Consider the following 17,297-nt stretch of genomic DNA (forward strand, 5'->3'; position numbering starts at 1 on the left):
CTTACAAACAGCTACGCTCCAGGAACAGGCATGGAAGCCCTTCACTCTTCAGTTCCTTGCAGATTACAGGTCCACTCCACATGCCATTACTGGAATTTCTCCATCTAAATTACTTCATGGGAGACAAATGAGAACAAAACTTCACATAATAAACCTGCCTGAGTCTAATGAGTGTGAAAAAGACTTGCGTGAGAAAGTGAAAATGAAGCAAATCAAGATGAAAGAATATACACATAAGCGCTGAAGTGCTTTGCAGACTAACCTCCAACCAGGCAGTAAGGTGAGGGTAAAGAAACCCTGGATGATCAAGAAAGGTGAGCAAAGATACACCAAACCACAGAGAGTGATGAAAAAGACGGGACCAAATACTTACCTGCTGGAGGATGGCAGAAACTGGAATGCGGCATGCCTTTCAGCAATTCCAGACTCTGTTCCTGTGGAAAAGTTGGATGAGGCACTGAGAGTCTCTCCTCCATCCTCTGAGCATGTGATTGCTGACAATACGATCATCAGAGCCCCTAGACAAAGGACTCTTCCATCATGGATGAAAGACTTTGTCACTTAAGTTATTTAATAAGTGCCAAAGAGGATTGAAGTAAAAGTGAATGATAACTTATTCACTCAGCCTATTCAGATCCAGAATAATCACATAATGACAAATGTACATTTTTTTTCTCCTTAAAATTGTTGTAGCCTGGTATGTTAATGCCATAGTGTTCAAATGACATGTGTTGTTTAAAAAAGGGGAAAATGTTATGTTCTGTGTATTGCACTGGCCCTTTAAGAAAATCTGTATATGTGCGTGCAAGGGGGCGTGCTTTCAAGAGCATAAGAAAAGAGTTCAGTAAAGTGGTTTTTTGTATTACAAAACGTCTCTTCCTTTGACTTGCACTAACTATACAACAAACATCTTATACAAACTCAGCTGCTAATGGACAAATGAATGCGTGCATGACAATTCAATCTTTTCCGATCATGTTTGGACTTAATAACATTGCAAAATGTTTTCTGATTGTGTTTTGGAAAGTGAGAAATGCACCACTAAAACTTTAATGACATTTTTCTAACTCTGTGTTTGGACTATGCAAATGAATTCCACAAGAGGAAAGAAGGGTGGGCCACCCCATGTCCCCCCACTCTGATGGAACCAGCTAATCACAGCATGGAAATGGAGAAGCGCCAAATTGAAATCTCCTCCTCGTCAGAATGATATAAAGGTACCCTTCCAAAAGACACACCTTGTTCTGAGTCTGAGCCCTGCCAGGACGAGACACTAACAGACACCTCCGTTCCGAGTCTGTGGCCCGTTACTGGGAAGGCAGCAACAGACACATCCACTCTGAATCCATTCTGAGTCTCCCCTCCAGGAGACAGTTACAGATCAAACTTGACCAAGTTCTGAGTCTGTAGCCCAGAGAGGCAGAAGACAAACAGACATTTGCAACAAGGTTAAGCTCCAGCGAGCAAACCTTCACTTCATGTACTTTTGCTCGCATGTTCCAAGCTAAGGGCCTTCAGCACCTACACCAGGGCCACATATGCGTGTTCCACATCTTAGAACCCTTTGGTGCTCGAAGAGATCAGCATCCTACAGCGCTTCATGTTCAAAGCTGTCGAAACGGATTCCTGCTCCATTTCCCACTGACTGCTACTAGCACGACCAGTGGAAGAATTCGCCGCCACCGGACTGCTAACTCAACCACAGAGAATGTAAAAATCATTTCCAAACCTCTTCCAGAGACCTTGGCATTGTTGGATATTATCAGTATATGATTTTTCTTATTTACATTAGATATTATATAGCTGATTGCAGGTGATAACAAATAATAGCTCATTTATTTGTTTGATTCATAATAAGGTTCTTCACCTTATTTGTTTCAGAGTAGCAACAGTAAATTTATTTGCCTGCCACTCCAGGGAAACCAGGACTGTTGGGTCCTTGTTTCAGTGGCAGGTGGCAGAATCTGCACAGACGACCAGTAGGATGCTCCACTGCTGACTTCCGCTCGCTTCCCTCCTCCAGTTCCTGCTGAAAAAAAAAAGAGTCTCTGCAAAGTCTTCAAAGGGCATTCTGGGGTTGGTCAGGCCCTCTGCTGAATATGTCAAATACTTTTTTGGAGCAGTAGAAGTATTTAACATCACTACCTTCATAAAAGAAATGTATTGAGGAGCCATCACCCATGTATCGAGACTTAGGCTGGCCACAGGCTAAACAGGATCTGGTTTGCTTCTTTTGTGAAGTCTGCTTTTGTTGTTGCTGCTGAACTGCCTGTTGCTACTCTACCACCGTCTTCTCGAGCGCTGCCTGGTCCAGAGGAACAGCCTTTGTGGATGGATTGACTGGGGCAGGTGGCAATACTGTCACTGGGACACTAATAGTTTCACTGTTTGAGTGAAGATGCTGTAAACGTAAATTTTCGATTCATCAAGATATCCAACATTAGCAGCTATTACATCTCTGTATAATCTGGGCATCCAAGCTGTCAGTTTATTCAAACATTGACTTGATATATTACTCCAAGCCTCCTGAAGGATTGCCCAAAGATGATTTACACTTGTTGGACACTTCTTACGGACATCACAATCCAGTTCCTCCCATAGTAGCTCAATTGGGTTGAGGTCGGGTGATTAGGGAGGCCATTCCATGACAGACATGATGCCAGCTGACTGTTTCCTCTCCAAATAGGATTTGCACAGCTTGGAAGTTTGCACCAAAAAATGATAAGGATTTATGCTGATATCGTCCAAAACCACACTTTGCCAGGGGTGTTTCCAAACTTTTGGAGGGCAGTGTACCTACTTATGTGCTGATTTGTGGTTGAGTGCAGGCTGTTGGGGTCAGTGCAGACACTCTGTACCATAGCAGCATATTCAGCATCCACCTTTGTAAGGAAGGCCAAATATATATTGCATCTGTAGTGTTAAACACTACCATAGAGAATGAATGGGAAAACTTAAGCTTAACCATTTTCGGCTTTCGTGCAGAAGACCAGGGTTCGATTCCCTGTAAACAGGAAAAAGAAAAAAGGAAGAGATCTTCTAGGTGTCCCTCTGCTTGACACTGTGTGGATGGAGCACATCTGGCATGTTCAAAAGAAACGTGAATTGTCTCCCAGATGCACCAGGTGTGCCGCTCTACACCGAGATGGGCACCACTACTACCAAGAAAGGCATAGTTCTCATCAAATACAGGTGTGCCAGGGGCTCAACATCCCTTGAATCTTTCTACTGTCACTTGCAGAGATTCATTCCACGTTTTAATCAGCATTTAAATAATTTATAATGTTATATAAAATAACTCATTCATAAAAGAAAACTAGATTATGCTATTTGCAAGTACTCAGTCTGCGCTTAATTATATGCTTCTTTGTAAAAATCTCCTTTTTCATGGCCTCATTTTCCATAGGAACCAGCGCAAATACCTTGAATTTTCAGCTGTATCTCCTGGAAGGCCTGAACAGATAAAACCAGAATTGAGCAGCAACATCTGTGATCACCAAACCCTCCTCTCTCCTCACGTATGCAGGCGATGTAGTGCAGTGTGAAGGTGATTGGTAGGAAATATGTTTCTACCTTCCAAACCCCTGCAAAGTACACAGGCATTAGTGACTAATTACCATAATATTACTTACCATAATAAGTTCTGCATTCTGTTTTCTTTAGTCTTTAGTCATATTGGAGTAGACTACCTGCTCAGTCAGATGGAACAGCCACTTCAAAGAATGAACCCAGATGCAGAGGAGATAGACCAGCTGCTGTAAGATGTTGATGTTGAAAAGCTGGAAGATGAAGGATTTGAAGAGGGTTTCCCTGATGACCCTACCATGACGTTACTCCATGAAGACCTCACATCCACTAGTGACAGGGATGCACCTAGAATTGAAAAAGTTACTTCTTCCATCCTGACAGCCACTGCAACCTCCTTCATGCCAGCTGCTGCCTCCTCCATCATGCCAGCCTCTGCGTCCTCTATCCTGCTAGCTGCTGCATCTTCCATCCTGCCAGCCGTTGTGTCCTCCGTCATGCCAGTCGCTGTGTTCTACATCCTGCCAGCCGCTGCATCCTCCATCCTTCCAGCCGCTGCATCCTCCATCCTTCCAGCCGCTGCATCTTTCTTCATGCCAGCTGCTGGATGCCACAGGCCACAATCAACAACCTGATCAACTTTATGCGAAGGCCTGTTTTTCAAGTGGTCTGAATGTCTGCACTTTTAAGGAAATTAAGCAGTTTTATAAAAATGGTATTTTCTCTATTAAAAGACATTTATTTCCCAACTTTGAGAAAAAAAATGTTTTTTTATAGACATCTCATGTTAACATTATGTACATACAAATCATGACAATTGCCTTTACTTTAAGAAAAAAAATGCCTGTTTTTTCAGGAACACACATAATCAGTTAAAAAAATGGAAATGGAAATTTGGTGTGATTGTATGTTTTTTGTATGGAATTTTACAGTTCTAAAAAAATATATTATATAAAAGTTATTGTAAAATTACACTGCATTTTCTCTGTAATAATACATCTATATTTTTTTACAGTGCATTGTATTTTACTTTTAAGCAGCAGCCATATTAGCTACTGTATTAATCTGTATTATTACTGTTTACATTATGTATTTATGTATCAAAAACAAGTCATGCTGATAAACGTCACATAAAGCTGCCAATATCGTGATAGACTCTGAGAATGTCCATGAGAGCAAGGAACTGCAGGTGGGAGGTCAGTTTTAATCTGCCACCTAAAATGATTGTGTAGGTACATTTCTACAAAATTTACTGGAAAGTCGGTGTGAAAGGTTCTGAGGACACCATACAAATATTTATATACTAGGTTTAAGAAGTTCAGATAAAGCACATGCATGAATGTCATTTAAGCACTAAATCGGATTGAAAAAATATGTTTGAATACAAAAAATAACGTGTATGTTTTACTCATAAATGCAGACTGGGGTAAAATCATAGAAATTATCTAACATTGTTGAAATTACTATTGCAAAATTCACTTCCAGGAATTTTCTTTCTTCCAGTTTGACTCTTCAAAAAGCTTATATAGCTTATATGGAGAAATTGTGCAATGACCAGGCAAAGTTGTAAAACAGGCGTGGCTTGGGCATGATAGTGTAAAGTGTTAATTAAAGTCTGTGTAAACCAGAAGTTGCGGGCAACTTTACTTAGGCCTAAGTATCCTGGCGTTTTTCAAATTGAAACAAAATATTGAATAGAGGGTGGAGTTTTATCTTAGCACTCCTTCTCTCCTTCTCTTACTCACAGCAAATAAATGGTTGGAGGTGCATGGTTAAGGCTAGACAAAAAGACACTTTAATATTGAACATGGTAAAAGATGAGATTTTATGCCACGCACAATAAATCTTAAAGTTCAAGGTTGGTGTGTTAAGATAATTTCTTGATGTGTAAATTAACCTAATAACCTTCAAAATATTAATTCACCAAACATTATTAAAAAATATTATAACTTTCAATGGGGCTAAAGACACCCCTGTTAAAAAAAAAACCCGCGTATGCTGCTTAGGTTTTGATGCTGGGATGCTGGTTTAAGATGGTTCTTATCTGGTTTATGCTGGTCATGCGCTGGTCCTAAGATGGTCCCTTCTGCTCAAGACCAGCTTAGGACCAGCACAAGAAAAAATTAAATAAGGGAATAAGTGTATTTGGGGTAAAAAACGTGGCACAATGAACATTTTTCCATTTGTTGACATGACATAGTTAGATTCAGCTGGTGAATATTATATATTAAGTTTGGTGTCCACCGTGGAGATAATCACCATACTTAAAATGAAAATTATTTTAAATATGACATCATATCATATAATGAAATGAACTGAAAATAGACAAACTTTGCTAAAGTGATTGTTTTGAACAATTATTATATTCAAAACACTTGAACTGTATTTATATAAATACTTTGTGCCTTTTGCCCCTTGCTGGTGAGCCTACTCTGTTTATGTGGTAAAAAGTCCACCTTGCCAGCTCATACATTTATAAGATCTTCAAAAAAAAAAAAAAAAAAAACACTTTTGTGACTTTCACACAAAATCTGTTGCTCCATCAATATTCAATTTAAAAAACTTTTTCTTTCTGTGATTATACACTGTGGGAGTAGTGAAAATCACACTTTCCTTCAGTCCCGTTATAGCCTACTTTTTGTTGTTTTTTGGTGCTGCCCACTAACTCCGCCTCCAGACTGAAGCCCGCTGAACTCCTCTGAAGGGACTGTCAGTTCAGAGAGGGCTGAGAAGATGATGATGCAGTGGCTTAATTCATTATTTTTCATCTGGATTTACTGCCATATGTGCAGGACAGAGTTTGAACTGACTTTACTCCACACTAATGATGTTCACGCTCGAGTGGAGGAGACCAACAAAGACTCGGGCAAATGCAATAAACCGCCTTGTTTCGCTGGAGTTGCACGGAGATTTACGAAAATCAAAGAAGTTCGTAGCAAGGAGAAAAATGTTCTCCTGCTGGACGCGGGCGATCAGTTTCAGGGTACCGTCTGGTTTAACTTCTACAAAGGCGCAGAAGCGGCGCAGTTCATGAATAAACTCGGATACGATGCGATGGTAAGAATATTATGGTTAGCCTACATTAATTATCGGGGTGATGGAAGAAGCTACTTAAAGAACTGATTTGCATCGAACAGCTTTGGATTTCTTAGGGGCCGTTAAAAAAATTGTTAATGGAACAGAACGCTTGACGCTTAAAAAAAAAAGAAAAAAAGTTTTTCACTTAGCAGAACATTTTTAACTTAACAGAACGCGTACCGTGTCTTAACGGGTCCTTATAAACAAATAGAGCAACAGTTTAATAAGTTAGCAACCCAGCGTGCCCCTACCCAGCAAGCATTTTTTGGTCTATTAGCAGTGAAAACACAGCCCAGACGTCTAGGCTAAAACAAGTTTGTATTTGGGCTGTCAGTGAAAATTTAATAGATGTCCACAAATATCCCAGTATTAGACTAGTCATCAATTTAAAAATGACAAATTAAAATTACAAAAATTAAACCATAAAACCTTGTAAACGCTGCTGAGTTTGCTTACAGGATGGAATATCATACATCTAACTAGTTATTTTGCCAAAAAATGGCATGCAACCAAATTCAAGATTATTTGGGCTGGAAGTGGGTTACACATAGCCGGACTATATCGGGTTTATAGTTAACCCAGACGGTGAAATGACGACTATTGCTTGCTGGGTAGAAACTCAAAGCAGCAAATAATGACTTAAGTGCAAATTAGTTGTCGTGTATTGAGAAAAACGGAAAAACTAATTCTGATTTATTTATTTTATTTGAGAAATTCAAGTGTTATTATAAAAAGCCGCTATGAGAGCTGCAGGACATGATGCCAAATAAAACAGTTCTGTGTTAAAGTCATGGGTTACGGGTTAGCCCTTATACAGACATAAAACTCCTTACAACATCCAGCTATTTTAGTTGCCAGAAAGTGTGGAAGAAAGAAAATGTAGTAAAAAATACTTTCTAAAAGCTGCTTATCACACTGACTTGTGGGATCAAACATGTTGTCAGTTTTTCCATCATTATAGGCGCCAAAGGGATGTATTCCTCATTTTATTATTGACGTAATGTAGAGCAGAAGTGGACAGAGCGTACTGGACAGGTTTCCTTGAGCCACTGGAGTCTTCATTACAGTGGACAGAGCACCTGTTCAGGTGTAGTGGGATTCAAACTTGTGGAACATAAACAGAATAGGTGTTTCCCAAATGAAGATTCCCAAATGGTACCTCATCACCCACTGTCAAAGAAAATTTAGAAATGGTTGGGTGAATTCTTCTATTCTCCATTCAAAGTGCTTAAAAAAGCAAACATTCTGGACTTATATTGTTGATGGAATATAATTAGGTAGCATGATTTTACTAATTTTACAGATTTCAAAAACAGCTCTTCTGTAAAATATTATCTTGGAAATCTATGGTAAAACTTGCCAGCTGAGGAATACAGTCCTGCATTCTGTATAATGTGTAATTGCAACTTCTTTTATCTGAGATGTAGAGTGCCTAAAAAAATCTTCAAGATTAAAAAAAACAAAACAATAAATAATAATACATTTTATATATAAATATTAATGTAATAAAATATTATTTTCAGTTGATTATGGGTTGTTAAAAAGATTGTTTATATAATGGAGTCTTTTAAGAATACCTCTTGAAGTTCAGACTGGAAACCATGGATCACATTGTTATCAGACTTTTTTTATTACAATACAGAAATTCATATTAACATATAACTTCGCCTTTATCTAACCCTCGCTTTTCCAGTCTTTCCCTAAAGTAATTAATACATAATCATGTAGGCTAATATGTTAAAACCCATTAGCCTTTATGATAATTCATTCAAATCTACTGTTGAAGCATCAATTGTGAAAGCCTTGTTCTTATGGTTAGTGAAATTATTGGACTGAGCACCTTTGGAAAAAATATTTGATGTTCATGTGTTCTTTCAGAACATGTTCAGCACTGCTTTACCATGCCTTTACCAATCCACAATTAAAAAGGTTTAATGTTATCAGAATCAATTACTGGATGAAATTGGATGAAAACTGCAAATACCTGTGCTATTAAACTGATTTTATTTTTACAACATACATGTAATTTTTTTACTGTCTAAAACACTGTTTGTGTGTGTAATTCTTTAGGCCTTAGGAAATCATGAATTTGACAATGGAGTGGACGGCCTTGTGAAACCTTTCCTTCAGAAAGTGAACTGCACTGTTCTTAGTGCAAACATTAAAGCCGATCAAACGATTGCTCCTCAGATCAGCGGCTATTATCTACCATATAAGATCTTCACTGTTAACTCAGAGAAAGTAGGTGTTGTTGGCTACACATCAGTGGAGACCCCTGCTTTGTCTCTACCAGGTAAGATATTACACTCATTATAACCAGACCAGGTTTACACATAATGTTGAAAATCATAATCATAATGTTGAAAACTTCTCAAATTACCCATGCTTTAAGAAGAAGAAAGGCTTTTCCAAAAACCAGTATGTAGACTGTTTGCTATTAATAAGTGTATAGGTGAAATGTGTAATTTTCAATGGCTTACTTATAGTTTTCTTTTTGTGTTAAAGTAGGCTAGCTTTTTTCATACTCAATAAAGCAGAGGCGAGCACTGGCTTTTTAAACCGGGTATGCTGAGTGATGAAACAACATATGTCCTGATATGTTATTTTGTTGCTAAAAAGAAACTCACAAAACATATTTACATATTCACCTAAATGCTGCTGCCATCTGTGTGGGTGGCATTGGGATGTATACTGCTGCAAAGGTATTAGAAACCTTTTTGTTAGTCCTAAGCAAAGAATAAAAAAGAACCTTGTACTGAGTATAGAAGTGCCTTAAAAGTGTTTGAGTTTCATTCTTGATTTACGGATGTAGCAGCAGTTTGTCCTTTATGAGGTGAAGGACCATGAGTTACGACAGTCATTTGGCACAGATGGCAATTGTAATTGACTGACAGTGACATTTAGTGGGGGGAGTAAAACATTCAACTGGGCTGAGGCTGGATCGACAAGCTCTGGTGACCTTAGGACAGGAATCTTAAGGGTAAAAATTGAAAAATTGACTAATGTAAGTCTAATGCTTATACTTTATTTTGATAGTCCTCTTTACACATTCTACTACATACAGTTGCATCTCAATAATTAAAAATTTTGTGGAAAAGTTCATTTATTTCAGTAATTCAACTCAGATTGTGAATCCCTTGTATTAAATAAATTCAATGCACACAGACTGAAGTATTTTAGGTCTTTGGTTATTTTAATTATGATGATTTAGCTCACATTTAACAAATACCCACCAATTCTATCTCAACAAATTAGAACATGGTGACAAGCCAATCAGCTAATCAATTCAAAAGACCTGCGTCTTCAAAATGGTCTTTAAGTTTTGTTCACTAGGCTACCCAACCATAGAGAAAATTGTTGATCTGACAGTTTGTCATTGCCAAAGAAACCAGAAAGTTGAGTGGAAGGAAAAAGTATGGAAGAAATTGATTCAAATTCTTGAATCGATTTTGCTTGACAAGCCTCTCAAGGCTGTGGTTTTCTCGGATGGTTGTGCATCTTCACAACCATCCGAGAAAACCACAGCCTTGAGAGGCTTGTCAAGCAAAATCGATTCAAGAATTTGGGTGAACTTGGCATCAAGAGCCACCACACACAGACGTGTCAAGGAATTTGGCTACAGTTGTCGTATTCCTATTGTTAAGCCACTTCTAAACCACAGACAACATCAGAGGTGTCTTACCTGGGCTAAGGAGAAGAAGAAATGGACTGTTGCCCAGTGGTCCAAAGTCCTCTTTTCAGATGAGAGCAAGTTTTGTATTTCATTTGGAAACCAAGGTACTAGAGTCTGGAGGAAGGGTGGAGAAGCTCATAGCCCAAGTTGCTTAAAGTCTAGTGTTAAGTTTCCACAGTCTGTGATGATTTGGGGTGGAATGTCATCAGCTGGTGTTGGTCCACTGTCACTGCACCCGTTTACCAAAAGATTTTAGAGCACTTTATACTTCCTTCTGCTGACCAGCTTTTTAAAGATGCTGATTTCATTTTTCAGCAGGATTTGGCACCTGCCCATACTTGCCAAAGCACCAAAAGCTGGTCAAATGACTATGGTGTTGGTCTGCTTGACTGACCAGCAAACTCACCAGACCTGAACCCTATAGAGAATCTATGGAGTATTGTCAAGAGGAAAATGAGAAACAAGAGACCAAAAAATGCAGATGAGCTGAAGGCCACTGTCAAAGAAACCTGGGTTTCCATACCACCTCAGCAGTGCCACAGACTGATCACCACCATACCACGCCGAATTGAGGTAGTAATTAAAGCAAACGGAGCCCCTACCAAGTATTGAGTACATATACAGTAAATGAACATTGTCATAGAGTGATCCTGGGACTGTGAGACTATGAACATATACACACCCATACCTCATGAGCATACAACATAATGCACTACGCGGTCTAAATGCTGGCACTGATAACATCTTAAGTGGACTGTTGTAAGGTGTTTGTGTTAGTTTGTATCAGAGTATTGTGTGGGTATCATTTTGGTTCCAGTATGGTGCAGTATTTTTGTGTTTTGTTTATTTTGTAGATTGTATTATGTGTTATTTATTTGTGTATTGGAATGGCATAGAAATGCTTTAACTTGTAGATCTCTGTGGTAATCCAGAAAGGGGAGCAGCCATAACTATAAGATGGCTGCCAGAGCTCAATAGAGGAGAAGGGTGGTGTGCAGGTGCTAAGTGTGGCTCCAGCCTTTTTAAGGTCCTCACAATTGCAGTGAGTTTTGTTTTCGGTTTATGGTTTTTAAGTGTTTGTTTTCCATTTTATTTAATTTCTTGGTTTGATTTCACCTCTTTCTTGCTGCAAAGTCCTGTTGTGTGGATCATGACTGGATCAACCGTTCGGCGATCCCTAACAAACATACTTTCCAAAAGGCCAACAATTCACTAAAAATGTTTTTTTATTGGTCTTATGAAGTATTCTAATTTGTCGAGATAGTGAATTGGTGGGGTTTTGTTAAATTCCAAATCAATCCAAGCCAAATCATCACCATTAAAAGAACCAAAGACTTAAACTTCAGTCTGTGCACATTGAATTTATTTAATGCACAAGTCTCAAAATTGAGTTGAATTACTGAAATAAATAAACTTTTCCACGACATTATAATTTATTAGGATGCACCTGTATAAGTAACTTTGCAACTACGTGTCAACTACCAGTAATTAGAGTATTAGTATACTGTTGGGTTAGGGTTAGTAGAATAAGTTGACTTGCAAAGTTACTTACAGTTAATTTAAAAAAATGTAGCAGACAGTCTACTAATACTCTAATGACTGGTAGTTGACATGTAGTTGCAAAATTACTTATAGTTAGAAGATTAAAGTTGACTATCACAAAAAACCGTTAGAGGACTAACACTAGAATGGAATGGAATAATCTTGGTTAAAAGATTATAAAAAGTGATAAATAGGGATGCTCATTTCGGTTAATTTCCCTGACCGACAACCGCTGCTCGTTATCCGAACATTAACCGTTAACTGATAAAATTTGAATAATAAATTAGTTTAAAATAAAAATAGAATGCACAAGTATCTGTGATGATACATTAAAAATACAACAAGGTTCTTACACCTTTTCCAAAGTAAAATTCAAGCACTTTTCAAGCACTTTTAAGGTGCATTTTCAAGATTTTCCAGCACTGTGGTAAATTACATATTCACATACATGAGTTCTTCATTTTAAATCAGATGTTGTTGTGCTATTAAATGTGTATATGTCTGGATTGCATATAGCATTGCCTAATATAAATAGCCAACATACAAATTATATAATTTAAAATATTTAATTAATATAATTTACAGAGTATCTGCAATCTTTTAAAAATAAAATTTAAAGGCTCTTTAAGACCTGCACAAATAATAGTAATACATGTATGAGTGGAGTAGGGCAATGTCTATGGTAACATATTAATGACTTGTATAAAATGACTGTAAAAAAATATGATACTAAACTAAAATTCTAAAACTTGAAAAGTTTCTAAAATTTTCTAAAACTTGAAAGTTTTTCACAAATACATTTACATTTCAGCCTAAAATTACTAAAATGTAGTCAAAAAGAAAAATTTAACTAGCCCAAATAAAAAATACCTTTTTTTAATCATAGAAAATCAGATAGGAGTCTAAATGTCAATAAAAATATTTTCAATTCACAAATATCCACAAATATCAAGGAATGATTTTTTTTTACTATTTACAGTGTATCTGCAGAATTTTTAAATATCAATTTAAGGCAATTTATGACCCTTTTTAAGAGCTGCACAAGTAAAATGAACACAGTATGAGTGGGTTGGACAATGTACGGTAACATATTAAGCCATAAAATTACATGATTTATAATTCAGATCCCCCCCCCCCCCCCAAAAAAGGCATTTCAGCCTTTATACCATTAAAAGGGATAAATCAAGGATATAATTTATTATATTTAATTAAAACATAAATATTACTGTCTTAATTGTTTAGATTTTTAGAAAGCACATTAACTTCTTTCACATTTACAACTCTTATGTGTTTGCTGCATAAAAACATGGGTCGATATTTATAATAATCAGACTACAAACAGCTGAAAATTCGCAAATTCATTCTCCGTCATGAGGGGGCGCTTTAGGAGCTCTGAAATATTACGGTTTCCCTAGTAGCCTAAGGGCTGCACACAAAGCATCATTAACGCTGTTTTATCAGGCATTGAATGAAAATGCCAACGACACGTTTCTGGGGACAGTCGGTCCCTTCAGATACATTCATATAAAGACATCCGTGCCGCGTTTTGACTTTGAAACCTGCAGCGTGCATATTTATTTTGTGACATCATTGCCTTTTGAAGTTTTATCTAGCCCTATCGTGATTCTCATCTTTCCGTCCCTAACTGTAAGACCTCTTAAACTTACAATTAAGCCTTTTCTTATACTATTTAATATATTTAAAATATTTAATATTTATATATTTTATGGCCTTAAATTTGATACAACTAAATGGAGGAGTGTTTAAGGACCCGCAGGAGTTCCTCTACTTTAAGATGAAACATTTTTGTAGCCCGACTGGAAAACACAATAGCCCCGGGATGTCGGGCTGGCGATTTTGCGAGCCCCAAATTCTCGTTTTAATCATAATGCGTATTTGTCATTTTCAAGCCATCACGGACTGATGCGACAACCTCCCGGCATATTTTATCTGCCACTCTATTCCATCAGAGGGCGCGCATCAAGAAAGACCGGCGGATCACACTAAAGCCACACGTGCAGACTCCAGCGGAGCTGTTTGGGTTTTTTCTTTTCTTTTACATATTATAAGCCTTACAAAAAATAACTATTTAGTATGAAAGCAAATTAATATGAAACCGATGCAACTGCATATTCAAGCACTTTCAAGCACTTCATCCAAAATCCAAGCATTTTTCAAACCTTGAAAACACTACATTAAAATTCAAGCATTTTCAAGGAATTCAAGCACCCGTACGCACCCTGATACAAGCAAATGTTTTATTTTAACGTGCAAACAGCAGCATACAGAGCAACAACAAAAACTCTATTGACATATATCTATATACATATCACGCATCAGCAGCGCTTCTGAGAACAGAGAAAATCTGAATGAAAAAAAAAAATAATATAAATAGGCCTACACTAAATATGTATAAATTAAATAACTACCTAATTAAGATGACAAAACTAAAACACACTGAATCCTTTTATGCGCTTTGAAGAACTGTACCGGTCTTATTCTTCTCGTCGGACATAAAAATATATAGCAGGCCAGCCAATACCTCAGTGTGCCTAGTTTTTAACATGTCCACATGCTGTACGGATAGGCAGGACCGCTGCCTGTTAACTCCTAGATCCGCAAAAAAAAAAACACCATCACAAAAACCCTTTCAATTTGCGGTTCGGGACTTCCATCCACTGTCATATGAGTGTGGAGAAGCGCGTGTTTTACAGCGTTCAGCAATAGCCAATCACAGACATGTATGTTGATTTGATGATCAGTGGCCAATCAGAGGAGGCTATGTTACAATCCACTCACCAACCAAAGTGCCGGTTTCAGTTTTACTGATTTCTACACTTTCGCGAACTCTCTTATTAAAACAAAGAAAGTGTTGGCATTATATAAATAAGAGATTATTTGTGCAGTGTAAAGGTTATTTTATTACTTTTTAATAACTATGAGATTGCGATTAACTACTCTAGGATGAGTGATAGCTTTCCAGTGATTGTAACGGGAGCGCCTATTGCGCACTTTCTAGACTATAATTCATTCAGAATTTGAATACATTCACTCACGGATTCACTCTCTGATAACCCAATAACGCCACTTGCCATTGAGTTGCATATACTACATCTGTTTACTAAGTAAAGGTGAAGCGAAATATGTCTGTACAGCCACACTGCACGTGTCGACACGCGCGTGAGTAAACAGATAACTTACAAATAGCATTATTTCTTTCACCATGCAGCAAACGTAAAAAAAAAAAAAGAACAGAAAAAACCCTTTTAAACCGTTTAACTGATAGTAATAATCGGTTAAAATTCTTACTGTCGGTTAACGGTTAAACGGTCAATATGAGCATCCCTAGTGATAAAGTCTTTATATGTATAGCACATTTTACAGTACATATTGTGTTAAAACAGCTTTCCAGTGCCTTGTTCAATTCAAGTTAATTTAGTGTTGGTTCAGTTCAAATCAATAACAGTGTAAATTTCATCAAATTTTGAAGCAAGGTCACTTTAGTTATAAGCTGTTCTACCAAAGGCATCCATGTTATCCAGTTTTAGTCAGTTCAGAGTTTGTGTAGACTTAAAGGGTACTGAAACCCTGTATTTCTGCATGGTTAAGATCTCACCAGTTTTGAAAAATGTGTGAAAAAATGGGCGTGGTAAACTTGACGTTAAGTAGAAAAGTGACAAACAACAAGGATGACTTAGCTTTATTTATTTATTTTTTTTCCCACAAAAGCATGCTGCAGTTCACTACTGCACGCGACAAAAGAAAACAAATATATACTACATGGTTTTGTAAGCTCAAATTGCATCACGCAAATACATATGCTGTGTTCTCTATTCACAAATACAAATGGTTTGATTAGTTATAGCTACCCAAGGAGCTCAAAAGACAGTTTTTTTTGCTTTTGTGTTGAAGGCTCTGAGCTTTCATTGCAGACATCATTGGATGCTAACATTGTCTTGGGAAACACAAACTTTTTTATTAACATCTCAGAAAATGTACTTCTACAATGTACTACTGAGGAGTTCCATAGGCTGTTCAAGGCTTTCTAAGTAATTGGCAGAATCCCAAGGTTGACAACCTAAGAAATATGACAGTAAATGGGGCAATAATATGTGTAGACAATAAAATGGGGTGTGTGGAAAAAAGGATGTGACCATATTTCCTGCATCGACTAAGCACTCTAGCTGCTGCATATGGAAACAATCGAAAATTTATTTATAGAGCTTGTGAGACATCTCTCCAAGAAGTAAGCATATTGACAGGATTGTAAATACTGACAAACATGTAAACTGACATGTTATCTTGTGGGGACATTATTAAGCATTATTGAAAAGACTAATGATGACTTTATTTAAGTCCAAAATAAAAGTGATTAAACACAAAATGTGGTAAGTATTTAATATTATATTTTATACACAACTACATCAAAAAGGCTTATAGGATGCTAAGCTGCATGCACATAAAGTACACCGAAAGTACACATATGAAATCTTGATTTTGCAGAATAGAAAGGGCATAGTTTTTCATTCTTTGATTAAAAACCCATCATTTTATATTCTTTTCTTTTGTATCTAAAGCTATGTCACCAATAAATCAGCCTCTTCCTTTTGACTTAATGTTGTTGAGTGCTTTAGTGCTACTACTAACATTGCACTTCCACTAATCCAGCCCGTATCTACTGACCTACTATACACTGATTCTAGAATAAATCAAGATTTAATTTAATTGAAAATGATTTAATTGCCTGGTATCACATTTAAACAGATTAGGGTCGATAGACGAATATACATATTTGGTTGCCCAATTATGATGGTATTTTTCAATATTTATATGGTTTTACAGGCCCCCATCTCCAGTTTGAGGATGAAGTTACTGCTTTACAGCCTCAAGTGGACAAACTCATTGGTTTGGGTGTTAATAAGATCATTGCCCTTGGACATTCTGGATTTGTGGTGGACCAAAAGATAGCAAAGAAAGTTCGAGGAGTGGATGTTGTGATTGGAGGGCACACCAATACATTCTTGTACACAGGTATGTCTCATATAATTCTCTCAACGGAACGCACATTCATAGAGCGGAATACTGATCAGAGCGTCACACATTGAGCAGTGCGCGCTGAATACTGCCGAGCGACGCGGCAGATAGTTTCGGCCGTTTATCTCTTTCGAATCTCTATAAAAATCCGCTGACTGTACACCTGCCTTGCTGCGCCCCCTAGTTTGGGAACCACTGGTTTAATCTAATGCATTACTATTTCTATTCCTAAAATTATTTTGGTAACACTTTATTTTAAGGATCAGGAATTAGTAATTAATGACTAATAACTGCATTTGTGAATGACTAGTTATGGACTTGTATGCCATTACAAGCTATTTATAAGGCCTTTATTGGCTGTTGTCTTATGTTGGTCTTATAGACCCTTTATATTTGTTTCTGTCCTAACAGTGTACTAATTAGCTAAATATAAAACAAACTAATA

At 37.2% G+C, this 17,297-nt stretch overlaps 1 protein-coding gene across 1 annotated transcript in view; it reads left to right on the forward strand.

Moving 5' to 3' along the window:
- The first annotated feature begins 6,237 nt into the window (after positions 1-6,237).
- Positions 6,238-17,297, forward strand: part of nt5e (5'-nucleotidase, ecto (CD73)) — a 39,001-nt gene continuing 27,941 nt past the window's right edge. Inside the window, exons 1-3 of the mRNA XM_073816835.1 lie at positions 6,238-6,582; positions 8,674-8,896; positions 16,661-16,849. Of these exons, the coding sequence (XP_073672936.1) occupies positions 6,259-6,582; positions 8,674-8,896; positions 16,661-16,849 (736 nt within the window). The 5' untranslated portion in view covers positions 6,238-6,258. The remainder of the gene's footprint in view (positions 6,583-8,673; positions 8,897-16,660; positions 16,850-17,297) is intronic.

This window comes from Garra rufa, chromosome 13 (assembly GCF_049309525.1).
Source record: "Garra rufa chromosome 13, GarRuf1.0, whole genome shotgun sequence".
NCBI lineage: Eukaryota > Metazoa > Chordata > Actinopteri > Cypriniformes > Cyprinidae > Garra > Garra rufa.